At 37.8% G+C, this 15,486-nt stretch overlaps 1 protein-coding gene across 4 annotated transcripts in view; it reads left to right on the top strand.

Moving 5' to 3' along the window:
• POLA1 (DNA polymerase alpha 1, catalytic subunit) overlaps window positions 1-15,486 on the top strand; it is a 360,204-nt gene that overhangs the window by 22,994 nt on the left and 321,724 nt on the right. For 3 of the 4 annotated variants that reach the window (XM_087966893.1, XM_087966891.1, XM_087966894.1), the window contains exons 9-16: window positions 3,869-3,995; window positions 4,202-4,380; window positions 5,931-6,043; window positions 9,658-9,774; window positions 11,238-11,312; window positions 12,341-12,479; window positions 13,145-13,299; window positions 15,364-15,448. In XM_087966893.1, the coding sequence (XP_087823019.1) occupies window positions 3,869-3,995; window positions 4,202-4,380; window positions 5,931-6,043; window positions 9,658-9,774; window positions 11,238-11,312; window positions 12,341-12,479; window positions 13,145-13,299; window positions 15,364-15,448 (990 nt within the window). The remainder of the gene's footprint in view (window positions 1-3,868; window positions 3,996-4,201; window positions 4,381-5,930; window positions 6,044-9,657; window positions 9,775-11,237; window positions 11,313-12,340; window positions 12,480-13,144; window positions 13,300-15,363; window positions 15,449-15,486) is intronic. The other variant, XM_087966892.1, reaches the window with a different exon arrangement.

Here is a 15,486-nt window from a genome sequence, read left to right as displayed (position 1 = left end):
GGTTCTTATGATCAGTCCATACCTCAAAGGCTTCTGGCGCCCCTTCTAGAAGATGCCTCCAAGTCAATAAAGTCCATCATACGGCGAATGCTTCTTTCTCCCAGACCGCCCACCTTCGCTCTATGTCTGTCAGCTTTTTGGACACATAAGCGCAAGGCATCAGTCAGCCTTGAGAGTCTTTTTGCAGCAAAACGGCTGCTACCACTACATCACTTGCATCTGTTTGGCCAATAAAAGACTTGGTCATTTCTGGGTGCTAGAGGATGGGCTCAGCTGTGAAGAGACGTTTTAAGGTCTTGAAAGTTTTTTGACAGTCCATAGTCCAAGCCAGGGGTTGACTCGGCTTTGGTTTGGTGGGTGACGGGCCCGTTTTTAATAGTTCTGTCAATGGGAGGGCAACTTCAGCAAGGGACAGAATGAATTGTCTATAGAAGTTGGCAAACCCCAAGAAACTTTGAAGTTGTTTTCGGGTTCTCGGGGGTTGCCAGTCCAGCACTGCTTTCACCTTTCCAGGATCCATTTCAATCCCCAGGTTGGATATTCGGTAGCCTAAGTAGTCCAGCGACTTTTTGTGGAATTCACATTTTGAGAGTTTCACATATAATTTGGCGGCTAGAAGTTTTTCTAGAACTTGTCGGACCAATTGAACATGTTCTTCCATGGTTTCGCTGAAGATAAGAATGTCACCCAGGTACACAAGGATCCCCCGGTAAAGGTGCGGGTGTAGCACCTCATTGATGAGCTGCATAAACACTGTAGGAGCCCCCTGAAGTCCAAAAGCCATGACTTTCAATTGGAAGCTACCCAGAGGGCAGTTAAAAGCAGTTTTTCACTCATCTCCCTCTTTGATGTGGACCCGGTAGTAAGCTTCCCTGAGATCTAGCTTGGTGAATACCTTGCCCTTCGACAGGTGGTTCAATAAGTCCTTCATTAAGAGGGAGAGGATACATGTCTTTGACGCATACGGCGTTCACGCCTCTGAAGTCAACACACAATCTCAACCCGCCATCTTCTCCTTGAACAACATGGGGGCAGCTAATCTTGATTTGGCAGGCTCAATAAAACCTCATTCCAAATTGCTGTCAATGTATTTCCTTAATTCAGACATTTCAGCAGGCGTCATGGAAATACATCTTTGGTTTTGGTAATTTCGCCCCGAGCTCTAATTCTATGGCGCAATCAGTGGCTCGATGGGGAGGTAAAACATTACACTCTTCTTCACTGAATGCTTCAGCCAAGTCTTTGTATTGGTTGGGTACCTGGGGGTTATCTGGGAGAAGGTGGGATGCTATGGATGCTGGCTCAGGTTCTGGGTTCAAGCTGACTGGTGGCTTTGTAGTGGGTGGAAGAGGGGGCAGTGGGCCCAGTCCAATGAGGATTTTTCTGAATCCATCCTCCCATTTGATCGTCAGGGCCCATTTGTCTAGCCAAGCAAGTCCCAGTATGATTGATTTGACATCTTGGGGGCCACTATGAAGTGTATGAGTTCACGATGGGGCCCTAATTCTATCTTGATCAATTCTGCCATTTGAGTGGCTGCCCCCTCCAATTAAGGTTCCATCCACTTGATCAAATCTTATTGGGCGTTTTAGCGGGTTAGTCTTTATGCCCAATTGTTCAATGATGGGGAGTCCGATAAGACATCTAGAACACCCAGTATCAATGACAGCTTCTAACTCCCCAGCCTCCCCCATGTTTGGTACCACTAACTTGACCTTGATTGTAAAAGTTATGGTGGGATCACTCACCATTGGGTCATCTTCGCAGATTGGGTTCTCGGGGACATGGTGTCAGTCTGGTGGTCCGTTGCTCCCATCTGCTCAGAGGGGGCTTTCCCAGCTGTGTTTGGTGAACCCGCTCCTGCCTGGAGGTCTTCCTTGATTCTTCCGACCTCTAACAGCTGTATTAGACTTTGACTGCGGAGCTTGTGGTACAGGAGCCAGGGCCAGACATTCTGCTGCTCTATGGCTGGCTTGGCCACATTGGTAACAATTCACCACCCTGGTGGGTTGGGTACGAGCAGTTTCGGCTGGTCCAGTTGGCGGTCTCCTAGCCACAATTCTCTTAGGTGGGGCTGCCAGAAGGGGTTTCATTTGTAGTTGCCAGGAGGAAGATGAGTGTGGCCTGGTTTCCTGGTCGGGTGGAGGGGAAGTGGCTGCTGTCTGCTGTCTGGGCAACCCCCCTTCAGACCAGGGCTGTGTTCGTGCTGGCTGCTATTGGCATTGAATCCACCCCTGGCCTGGATAAAATCCCCACCCTGGAGGGATACTCTGCAGGGGGCAAAATTCCTTCTGGAAAATGAGGGGATTGCCTCAGAGGCTGCAACATACCTCTGTCAGTTGATGCTTTTTTCTGGCTTTCTCCAAGTGGCATCTGTATAGTCTCCTCATTCCTCACGATACTTGGGTAAGTGAATATAGGTGGTCTCAAGCTTCCACCCGTCCAAACAGACTGTGAGACCAAACCTGTCACCTTTAAATTCTGGAACTGTTGATGTAAATCTGTCCTTGATGGACTTCCAGGATAAATTTGGGGGGGTGTCTTCTTGAGAGAATTCCAACCCCAATTGTCTCTCCAATCTGACAGAATAGCAATATGCCTGGGGCTAGAGAAAGATTACTCTTCAGACAGCTGGGTTACATCTGGGTTATAACAACTTCTTGAGTTGAAACGCTTCGGTATAGCTCCCAAATCTCTCCTACTGCCATTCTGAAAGCATCCATCATCTCCTCCAAACAAGGGCTGGCAGATTCAATTAATGCTCCGGAGGGAGGGCCCCCACACGCTCCCCCTGCACATCTCCAATTTCGGCTGATTGTTGATCTTTCTCCATCTCTGGGAAAAGAACTCCGGGGTATCAGCCAAGCCCCTTCAAAAAATAAAAGTGGTCTTTGGGAAATAAATGTTAGGCATCCAGAAAGCATCCATGATATCAATCACTTCGAGATATTTTCTCTTCAATTGATTTATTTAGAAACAGATCTGTCATGTCAAAGGCAATTTCCCAAAGTGAAAATTTTTCGCGTCTTACACAGAATCCACCTTCTCTCCTCCCACTTCTACACTTCATAAATCACGAGAACCAATTAACTGCAACTGGAATTTCTTAATACGACATACAGAATAACCTTGGAACTTTTCAACTCCTCCAACTCCCTTAAAAAATGTGGCAGCTGAATTTCAAAGCTGACACTAAGTACATAGCTTACATTGTTTAATTAAATTTTTTACACAGTTGACATTGGCCTCTAGGCTCTGTGTAGAAAAACACTGTTTTTCTTTTGTGTGTAATAATACATGGCAGAAATAATATACTTTAAGAACCAGAATATTCATAATGCTTCTGCAATGCTGAACAGCTTCCTGAGACATTAATCTCTAGTCTGCAGCCTAAATATTTATTTACTTGTTCTATTCAGCATCTGGACCCCTAGTCCAGATCATGAGGGCAAAAGAAATATAGAAGGCAATTATTAGGAAGAGAGTGATTCTGAATTGCTATTCTAAAAATGTTTAAGTTTTAACTTCTTATTCTTTTAGATGTTAGTCAAAAGACATGTCTGTTCAAAGACTACCTGCTGGACATAGTAGTTTTATACTTTATTTCCAAGATTTTTATTTGGTGTCATTGTAATTTAATACTGGTTATTTACTCACTGCCTTCTCATGCAATTATATATTCGTGAATTCGCACTACAAAATGCCAAAGAGTATGTTTTTATTCCGATAATGTATTGTTTATTTAATTTTTATTATGCTTCTTTGCCTTGAAAGGTTGAAGAGTAAGTTAAAATATTTGATAAGTAAATTATATTACATTCTACAAACTAAATGTAAGTCTCTGAAAGTGTCTACACATTCTTTACAGAAGATGAGCAAGATAGAATTATTTTTGATGATGGGGATTTTGATGAAACTATGCCAGGAATGGAAATTGTGTCAGAAGAGGTCACATTCTTCAAGGAAGAGATGAAATTGGAAGAGAAGCAAATGCTGTAAGTAAATGTTGTGTAAACAGGTGCGTATTTGTTGTCCTGTCAACATTAATAATGTTTTCTTAAAGCTGTATTATCAAGATACATAGCTGACCCACATAGATTTTTTTAAATTATAAAATCTTTCTTCAGAATTTTTACAGTTGGAGAAAGAGGAATAAGTAGTCATCTCAAATATATCATTTCTTGTTTAACATGGGCTCCAGATGTTCTTCCCTACATGATAAATCCTGCTGGGATAGAATTGATGAACATGAAGATGAGTTTGTATCTTCAGAAATTCAAGTGGATTCTAGTCAGTTCCAATTTATAAAGGGAGAAGAGGGGCAACAGATTTTCAAGTTCTACTGGCTGGATGCTTATGAAGATCAATATAACCAACCAGGTATGTTTATATTCAATATATAGCTGTCGGATTCCAGACTTCTACTTTGTGACCCCAAAGCTTTCTCTAATGGTAGTTCCTCTAAAACCAAATAAAACTGGAGAAAAATAGAGCCTAGTTTGAATCTACATGTATGATATACCTTAAGTAACTATCATCTAATTCAGTATAGCCTTCGGTTTTTAGAGTGCTTCAGGAAACAGAAATAGAAGTGAAAAGAATTTTCCAGAAACCTGTCATATTTTTCCATTGCAAACATGGAACTAAAAGCTTCCTGAATATATAGAGCTTAAAAATTATGTGTGAATTGTAAGAGCCAGGGAACTGCAAAAGGTTCCATTGTACTAGTTTCATTTTTTTAAAATCTAGATCTTTACTACCATTTAGCCCTGTTCATTTGCACAATGGATTCAGGAAGGGGGAGAGTAAAGTTTAATTACCAATGCTTCATTAATAAAAAGCAAGAAATCAATCAAATAAGATTGTGTGTGTGTGTAGTGTGTATTCGCTATGTCAACTACAGTATACAGAAAGGTTTGTGACAGTAGGTAATAATCACTGAAGCTCTAAAGAAATTTGTGTCTAATACGAAAAGGAAAAAAGTGGCCCCAAAGACCCTTGTACAGTGTGATCTTTTATCTTAGATTCAGTATAGTAGCTTCTGAATGATGTATAATTATGAAAAGACTTCTGTTCCTTGATTATGAAAAGAGATCCTATCATCATAACTTCAAGGATGAATAATAAAGATTGCACCTGGTTTCAATTAGTAATGTGAAGAGAAAAAAATTGCTGTTACTTTTTGTTTTAAAAGAATCATCATCCTTATATAGTAGCATATGAGATATTAACTAAATTATGTGGAAGTCATCTTATTGCAAAATGAATGAGAATATAGTTTGAAAAAGACTTAAATCAGCAATAAGTTTCAAATGGGTGAATTAATCAATGTAATAAAGCCATACCTGGGCATTTTATGAATCAGGCCCAATACATTCAATAGGTGTCTGAGGCCTTCCAGGCGTGGGGAGAGAGGAGGCTCCTGTGCTGCTTGGCTTAACCAGCTGAGACATTCCAAGTGTGATGGGGCAGGGAGAAGGCCTCTTGGGAGTGCTTGTGGGTAAGGGAAGAAGCCCATACACTGCTAGACTTAGCAGGCTGAAGCCTTCTGGTGCATGGCAGGTTTCCATGTGCCAGTGGACCTCAATATTAAAATTGCATATTAAAAGAAACAGAGCTATATGATTGAACAAGTGAATAGAAATTCTAGAAAAGCCTATTTTCAATACCCTTTCATGAAAAGATGCTTGCATAGTATCATGTTATGTGCCTTCATACTATAAAATTCTTGAAGCAATCTCACGTCAGTGTTGACTTTCAGCAGATGGAGTTGTCAAATAGAGAGTACAAAGTGGAAATCATTTTGTTCCCAAGGGTGAATTAGTGTGCTTATTTAGTAATTCTTAATATTATTGTAGCTTTTCCATTAGCAGCTGTGCTAAACTGTTCTGATTAATGTGAATTGTCTCTATTGTTTTCTATCATTTTAGGAGTGGTATTTCTCTTTGGGAAAGTATGGATTGAATCAGCGCAGTCCTATGTGAGCTGTTGCGTAACAGTAAAAAATATTGAGAGAACTATTTATCTTCTGCCACGTGAATCGGTACATTTTTTTATGTTACAGTATTCTCATCTGATAACGTTTCTCATCTGTTTTATAGAAGAGACAAGGCAATAAGGCAAACATAAATGACACTGTTTGAGTCTATGTTAGTGGGGCGTGTAATTTAATGGGGTGAAAATTATTTTTTTGCCATTTTTTTCAATGAGGGGTTTTAAAAATGAGCTTTTACACCAGGAATTCAAGTCTGTTATTTTTGCAATTGCACAATGTTTAGTTTGGTATGGTAATTCCATGTCTGATCATATACCCTACAAAATTCTCTTGTAACCCAAATACTGTTAACTTCATCTTCTCAAAATTACACCTTGTGCTACAAAAAATAGAGTTTTCCCCCGCATGAATCTTATCTAGCTAAGCAAAAATAATCCATGCAATCATAAGCTAACATCAGAAAGCAATTATCTAAGTTACAAAAATGTTTAAGCGAGTTTCATCAAATCTGTTTTGATTCTTGTTTTGATTCTTTGACATCAGATGCAGACTTGCTTGTTGGCCTCTGATATAACCCTCATGCTTTCTCATGTGTATACACTCTGCTTGCTGCCTCTGGCATCTGTTTCATACATCTCTCTATTGATTGGGCATGACAGAGCCACTGTGGTACTTGCATTGTTTCATCAGTGAACTTGTTTATTTCCACTGAAGTCAGTTTGCATGTGCAAGGTGGCTTATATACACCTCCAGACCAGTCAATTGGCTGTAGCAGAATGGTTGCTCTCACATTGATTAAAAGTGTTTTCTTGCACGTACAGAAAAATATCCCGCGCATCATCGTCTGCACCACTCAAGTCAATTATCTTTTGCACACCAGCTCTCCTCTTTTGAATGTCATCTGAACACAAGAGCGTGTGGATTATCATTTCACTGAAAGTATACCATGCTGAGCGCTGAATGGTTGGCAAAACAGCATCTACAACAGCCTCCTTTTGCAGTCTAACTTGTTGCAGCTGGAATAACACATGATGCGGGCCTTCAATCCAGGAATGTTTTATTTGATTTTGAACCAGCAAGGGTAGTACACACCAAAGATATATATCACTACCATTCTTAAGCTTTGAAGAGTTTTGCCTTTAAAGCCATGTTTTGAAACCTATGTTCAAAGCCTATTTGTATTTGTTAACCAGCATGAATGGCTTACAGGACCAATTCCAGAAGAGCCAGATCTGTGGGAAGTTCTCCTGTCCTTATTGCCTGTTTGAATCTGTATCATACTCTTGATCAATAGAGAGATCCTTTACAACCCTGACACTCAGTGAAATGAGAGGCTCACCAGTTGAATCTCTGGTGAATGAAAGATCAATGTAAAGTTCTGTTGCAGGGACTAGCATATTGCCAATTTTACCTGCCCATTTGTTTTTAGGCAAGGTCTTCCCATCCAATTTTGTGATTAACTATCATAGGGGCAACTCATTCATGTGAAGTGCACACACCTACCAAATCAACTTCCGGTCAAGCCTGACCTTTACCCAGTGCATGACACCCCCTTCTCAGCCAGTATTAACATTTGTAGAATTTCTTCCAATGGCCTTCAAACTTTTGTCAATACCTTTCTTCTTCATGAAATACACCATATTATCTGCAATCACATGCGGTTTTCCTGTTTTTGAGCCTTTCTCTGGAGTGAGGATAAAGATATATTCTACTTGGTTCATGCACACAAAATAATGTTCTTCTTTGATGGTGCTGGGGAATTGCTGGTTTGAATTTTTGCTTTCAGTGTAACATTAGTTGCATCTATACTGCCATCGAAGAAGATGCTTTTTATTTTGTCCTTCTTACAGCTCATCAAATTCTTGATCTAGGGACTTCATACTTTTTCCTGGGCTCTCTTGACTTTATTGTGGTCAACTACAAGTCTCGTGTCTTCTTTGGTGGTCAAACCAGCATCTTTGAAGGCAGCTGTGGTAATGGCAGCAGTGGCATGTAGAGCAACACCATATCTTATGCTCTGCATAGTGACATTTGTTATTTCTAATCTATTGTAGTCTTTTCTTTTGAAGTACGGGGCATATATATTTGGTCTAAGGCCTGTTCATAATTTCCATCACATTCCTCTTCATCTTCGGTTGTCTGTCCTTCATATTCCTCATAAGAGATAATTACTTCATTTGTCAGTATCGAAATGTCTGGAATACTTCTCTACTTATATTTAGCAAGCCTTTGTCTCTCATTGTCTTGCTGCTTTTGCCTTTTGCTTAATTGTTTCTGCTCGGGCACATCTGGCAAACCAATCTGATGTGACCCAAAAGAACCAATCTTGTCTCTCTGACCTTTAACGAAAACAAGTTCCTTCAGTGATTTCTTCATCTCAGGGCAGGTACGGTCAATGTGAGCTTTTTGTAGCCAGCAGGCCAGCCAAATTCGGCACACAGAACAATTTTCATTTGCAGTTGAGAATGTCAAACAATTTGTCAAGTTTCACAGTAAAAATCTCTTTGACATTTAATTTTCCTCTACCAAGAGATCCAACTCTCTTGGATCTTGTTCAAGATTGTCACTCGTGAATTTACAACAGGGGTCAGAAAAGAGCTGTTTGCTCATTCCCACTTTTCAAGCACTTTTGGATATATGTCTCTTGCAAGACTGACAGTTGGGTAGTTTCTAGCATCACTACTTTGTTCTCTTAACAGTAGGCCATATCTGAGAATGTCTCGCAGTGTTGGGAGTTTAGATGGCAACAAATCTTTGCCAGTCCCAATTAGGTTGCTCATATGAATGAATTTTCCCAGTCTTGTTCTTTTTTTATAAGCCATTACACACAGGAAACGAGGCTAGCAATATTAATAGTCAGAAAAAATAACATTGAAAAAAAAGAAAGACAGCTGAATCTGTGAAATGAAAGAAAAATGTTAAAAAGTTATGATATTTATATAGTTATTTACCAAGCACATCTAAATTATATTAAAGTAACCAAAATATCTTTATAATCCCCAAGGCATGTCACAACTTTTGAGCACCCATGTTTGGAAATTGAAAATTGAAAAATTTGACACACCCTAAAGAGAATCAAATGTGAAAGTGAAACTATAGATTAATCAGTAAGTCTACATATGTAACACGAGACCATAATATATAAAAACCAAAAAGCACTTGGGAGTACTACGATTCCAATCTAAATTGCTGCTCTTGCATTTTATTTTAAGTAGTTTGAAATAGTACATAGGCTATTTAGTAGCATCTCACTGCTTTCACAACCTACCACTCTAGCCTGGATGCTTTGTGTAAACCTCTTATTTTTCATTCGCAGCTGAAATATAGCTATTCGCTTTTCTTTTTTTCCTTTCACTACCTTTTCTGGATTTGTGATGGTGGCTGAGTGCTAAACTGGTTCTTTGCCTTTAAGTAAGTCTGTTATACAACAACCAACCCAAATAATTCATATTGGGTTAAATAGCAAAGTAGAAATTTTAAAACAATAATAGCTATGGTCTGAGCCTCCAATGATAATTCTGATTTATTGTATCCAGAAAGCAATTTTCTGGGAGGTTACTTGAAGAAAACTACCTATTTATATTTTAGAGAAATACTTGATTTTCTGTAATCTTGAAACATATACATTGGTATTGCAATGATTGTAAACTTTCTTCTTAAAGCGAATTGAGTTAATTTCTGAAAAAGAAACAATGATTCCTGTGACTATGATGGACATCTATCAAGAATTTAATGACCAGATTGCGGAGAAATATAAGATTATGAAATTCAAATCCAAGGTTTGTTAAACATTCTGTCACTTTCCAATCATATGCTCCTAAGCATGGAAATCTGATTTTTTTTTTCAGTCTCCATGGGGAAGAATATTATGAAGTCCCTACATTTAAAGGAACAAGAATTAATAGCCAATTGTTTTACTGAAGCAGAAATTTGAGAAATGTGAGGCTGTTTATCTTTCTTGCTTATGGGATATACAGTAGCACATCTTCTTTAAATTGACAATATCCGGGGCACATCTCATTCCCTCTAATTTGGTGCTCCTTTTCTTTTGAAATAAAAGAACATAATATAAGAAAAAAAGTGAAGCCCAGTCATACCTGAGAAACTGAATATCCTATAGTTTCTGATGTACATATATTGCTCTAGTTCTTTTTTTACATATTTTTTTAGTGAATATGTCTTCATTGATAGTTCAGAGATGCTTAAGTACTAGGAATCTAGTTTCATTTCTTGTTGAATTATTCTTTATTATATTAGAACTATATGAAATATAGGATTAAACAAAAACTACTAGGCATATTGCATACTGTTGCTTTAAAAATATACCTAAGTAGAACATAAATTGATGATTTCTATACTGTTAGGTATGAGAATAAAGAATGACAGGAAAAATCACCATTGTGTCCTTTAGTAGAAAACAGTGAAATTTTAGATATAATGGACAAATTTAGAAGTTATGTTTTCAACTTCATAAATCACAACATAAGGATTTGGAAATAAATGAGTGATCTTTTTCTCCCATTCCCAGTTTCTACCTCTGTTTTGCTATTTAAATCCTATTTTAAATTTGGTCTATTATAGGTAGTCCTTGCTTAATGTTCATAATTGGGACGAGAATTTCCACTGCTAAGCAAAGTCATTAAGTGAAATATCATATAACCATACCGCTTAGTGAGGGCAGTTACGGTAGTCCTAGTTGCGGGCATTAGGCAAGGACCACAGCTCATTAGATGAGAACCTCATGGTTCTCTTGCCCTGCCATGCTTGTCTCTGCTTCAGTTCCTCTCATCGGCCTGTCTCCTCGCCATGTGTGCCCTTTGGCCACCTTTCACTCCATTGCCATAGCCTAATCCCTGCTATCCCCTCATTGCCCTCAGTTGACCTTCACTATTTTCTTTCTCTTGCTGCTGACAAAACGTATCCAACTGAGATAACTGCTGGCCCTTTGTGATGCTGCATGATGCTTCCTGACATTGTCACAAGTCTTCCTGAGAAGATAGGCAGGTGGTGGCAGTTGAAGTGCATGTATATATGAGTTAAATAATAATGTAATCTTCAGGTTATGTTTAAAGAGAGAGATCTGTATTATCATAAAATGGATTTCACAGTACAAAATTTAAAACTAAAAACAGAGTAAATGTTTTAAACAAAAGAATTATGCCATTCAGAATATATTAGTGCCTGATATATATATGATATATGATGTATATCTTTTTATTTTTAATAAATATATTTTTCATAGAAAGTGGAAAAGTATTATGCGTTTGAGATACCAGATGTTCCTGCAAAATCTGGCTATTTAGAAGTTAGATATTCGGTAAGTAAATTGTAGTATAAAATGGTTGAAGAAACATCAAGTCTATTAGTACATGTGTGTGTGCATCTAACTTTTTAAAAAATACAGTAATTTTATGATTGAAATATTCTATAGTATATATTAAAATCTAACAGGTTAAAATTTAAAGTTATAAAAAGATGCAAATATTGCTCAGTTCATATGTTTGCGGACTAATTATAACTTCAAAAGTGCTACTTGCAAGGAACAGAATTTGTCAGAAGATTAATCTGAGGAACCAGAAAATTATTTGGATGTCTTAGAGTGATAAGACATTTAATATTATCACTTGCACAGAAGCATGTACCTCCATCTACTGTATGATTCTGAATTATTTTAGAATCTTTGTTATTATAGCGTAAGCACCCTTTTTTCCTATCTTGGCAAAAATTACTACAATCTTTTATGAATTAGTAACATGAACTGAAGGGGATTCATACCAAATATGAAATAATGGCTTATGTATCATAGAAAATTATTTATTTGTGTTCCCTGTAATTATAAAAATTAAAAAATTAACACAAATACTATTGCAGTATATCAATGGAAATTGTTAAGTTTTGGATATGGGATATTTGAAGTAACTCTTATCACTTGAATCCGTTCATTGCATTACATTACAGTTTCTTTAACTATATATCAGAATTCATTGGATTCAGAAACATACTAGCCATTAATTGTCACTCTGCTGACAATCCTCAAAATTCATCAATATATTTTGTATCTTCATACAATACCTGAATATTTTTAAAGCACAACATAAATTGATTACAAGTTATGGAAGCTGCATAAAATGCACATTATTGCTCCTAGGAAATTTTAATTTTTAATGCTTTACATTTCTTATGAGCATTTCAGTACGGGTTTCTGGTTTAAAGGCATTTTTTTTCTTAGTATAATGAGTTATTATTTGCCTCTTTTGTACAAACTGTAGAAAATGGTCAGTTATACAAATTGGCAAAGTTTTGTTTCAATTTAATAGTAAAATAGTTTAATATTTCAATTTTCAGGCTGAATATTGTCGACTACCACAAGATCTGAAAGGAGAGACATTTTCTCATGTATTTGGAACAAACACCTCAAGTCTAGAGCTCCTGTTAATTAGCAGGAAGATTAAAGGACCAAGTTGGCTGGAAATAAAAAATCCACGTATGAACCTTTTATGTATTATATGTCTACACAAATGAAATGTGGCATTCAGGACAAAGTTCAGTCAGATACATGTAAAAGGAAAATCTGCTTAGTTTATGATTGCTCTGTACATTTTTTGGGTCAAATAAACTCCATCTAGCAGCAGTCGGAGATTTTGCATGGCTCATTTTTTAATGACATTGTTTTATGACATACTATTTTATAAATATAAATTTATTTTATTTAAGGATACCTGTTATATAATTTAGATGCATATAATGGATTAATCTAAATATATGGCTTATATTTGAAAAGTTCAGGCTCCAGTTCTACAAACATATTATTAAATTGCAAAAGAGCTCTGGTGGCACAGTGTGGTTAGAATACAGTATTGCAGGCTGACTGCCCATAGCAAGGAGTTCAGTCCTGACCGGGTCAAGGTTGACTCAGCCTTCCATCCTTCTGAGGTCAGTAAAATGAGGACCCAGATTGTCAGGGGCAATAAGCTGACTGTAAGCCACTTAGAGAGGGTTGTAAAACACTATGAAGCAGTATATACGTCTCAGCGCTATTGCTATTACTATTACTGCAAACTTTTATTTAGCAAAATAATTGCATTAACCATATTTAGATATGAGTATGCTATTTGTTTATGTCTAAAGAAGGCTTCTGTGTTACTTCAGAATTGTTGAGTCAGCCTGTCAGTTGGTGTAAAGTGGAATTAATGGCACTAAAACCTGATTTAATTAATGTGCTGAAGGATCTTCCTCCACCACCTCTTGTGATCATGTCCCTTGCTATGAAAACAATTCAGAACACGAAGACCCATCACAATGAGGTAAACTATGAATATTGTGGGTTGAGAAAAAAACAAAATGTGATGATTTGACAAAATGTTCCTTAGCTGTGCAAGTTTGTTTTTTATATTCTTCGGGTTTGAAGTACATTTTTGATATAGTGCTCATTCTTTTTTGAACACAAGACCCTGAAGCATTTGTTCTTGACTGTCTTCTTAATGATCAGTAACTTTTTGAAGGTTTTGAATATCTATTTGGAGAAAACTTATACAGTTTACTTACAGAACAACATATTAATGTAGAAAATTAGAAAACAAATAAGCAAAATAGAAAAGGAATATAGAAAATGAAGTTGAAAGCATTATTTTCTAAAAAGAATACAGATTTTGTTGCATACTGATACCATGTTTCCCGAAAGTAAGATCTGGTCTTAAAATTTTTTGCCTCCAAAAGAGGCATTAGGTCTTGTTTTTGGGGACGTCTTTTCCACTGTCTCATCTCGTGGTTGTGGCACAGACAGCCCTGCCCAGCAGGATCCTGTGTGGCCACTGCTGGCCTACTTCTGCGGCTGCTTGTCACCGCTCGTGCACGGTGCCCACCATCAGTTTTGCCATCAGCGCCCTTCAGGAAAGGCCTATGCAGCCGAGAAATGAGCTTGGATTGATGCGCATGACGCTCGTTTCATCCTCAGAGGCCTTTCAGCATCAATCCGGAGCTCATTTCTCGTCTGCACAGGCCTTCCCTGAAGGTCTCTGATGGCGAAAAAGATGCCGGGGCGACGTGCGCAAGTAGTGGCACCTGGCCGCAGAAGAAGTGGACCAGCAAGGCAATGCAGGTGTTGAGGCATGGGAGGCCTGGCTGCAACTGTCCTAAGGTAAGCAGGTGCAGGGCACATTGGGCAGCTCTACCCCCCCATCTTCGCCCTAGCTTGATTTTTACCTATGCACCTCACCCTACTTTGTGCAACCAGGTGCAATGGAGGGGGTGGGGTCTTAACTAGGGCTTATTTTGGGGTTAGGGCTTATATTGGGTGCATGTGTAAAAATCAGGGTGGGGCTTATTTTTGGGATAGGTCTTGTTTTCAGAGAAACATGGTAGCAACTAATTTCTAATTGTCAGCATGGAGACAACCTTTCCATTTAGAATAGAATATTCTTTGCTGGCCAAGTGTGATTGGACACATAAGGAATTTGTCTCTAATGCATAAGCTGTCAGTATACATATAAACAACAAAGTAATATAATCATAAGATACCACTAGTAGAAGGTAATAGGGAAGATGAGAAGGATAATAATAATAGTACAGGTCTACTACATGAGTAAATATCCTTAGACATAAGAGAGTGCTGTGAGAATTAGGTGTTCAGCACAGCGATGGCGTGAGGGGAAAAACCTCTGTCTAGTTGTTTTGGCATGCAATGTTCTATAGCGGTGTCCTGAGGGAAGGAGTTGAAATAGTTTATGTCCAGGTTGTGAGGTGTCTGTCGATATTTTTTCAGCTCTCTTTCTGGCTTGTGCAATATACAGATCCTCAATGAAATGCAGACTGGTTGCAATTGTTTTTTCCGCAATCCTAGCTGTTAATTGAAGTCTGCAGCAGTCCTGTTTGGTTGTTGTACTTATGCTTGAATTGTCAAAATTTGCTCAATATCATTACTAAGAAACTTTTTTAAAAGTTTGTTTTTTCTTTTATTTCCCTTGCTCCAGAAGTTTAACTTTTTAATACAATTATTATTTTCTATCTCTTCAAAAATGTGTAATTGAAATGAGTTGGTAAGAAAGTATGTTCTCATTTTAATTGTTGCTATTTGAAGTAAGGGTTTTGTAATTGCCCAAAATGTGAAAAATAAGAAAGTGATGAGCTAATTTTTAATTAGTATGAGTTGCATAGAGAAATTGTGTTTACATAGCATGTAAATAAAAGTGTTTCTTGACAGATTGTTCCAAATAAAACCAACATGTAGTCAACTCTGAATAATGATGCATGGCTAGATTTATTGAATAAACTACTAAATCTATGCTTATTTTTAACAGGTGTTAACAGATGAATGGGAATATGACTTCATTAATGTCTTTCTCATTCTTTTACTGTTTTTCTTTGAGTAGATTATGGCTGCTACAGCTTTAGTGCATCACAAATTTTGTCTGGACAAAGCACCACCTGAGCCTCCCTTTCAGACCCACTTTTGTGGTACGTATAATTTGAAACTTACTGTATTAATTTGCTCT

The sequence above is a fragment of the Notechis scutatus genome, chromosome 5 (assembly GCF_049901735.1).
Source record: "Notechis scutatus isolate UNSWTSFEM ecotype Mainland chromosome 5, rNotScu1.2, whole genome shotgun sequence".
Taxonomy (NCBI): domain Eukaryota; kingdom Metazoa; phylum Chordata; class Lepidosauria; order Squamata; family Elapidae; genus Notechis; species Notechis scutatus.
Note: the sequence above shows the minus strand (reverse complement) of the source record. Positions and strands in the feature narration are given on the sequence as shown.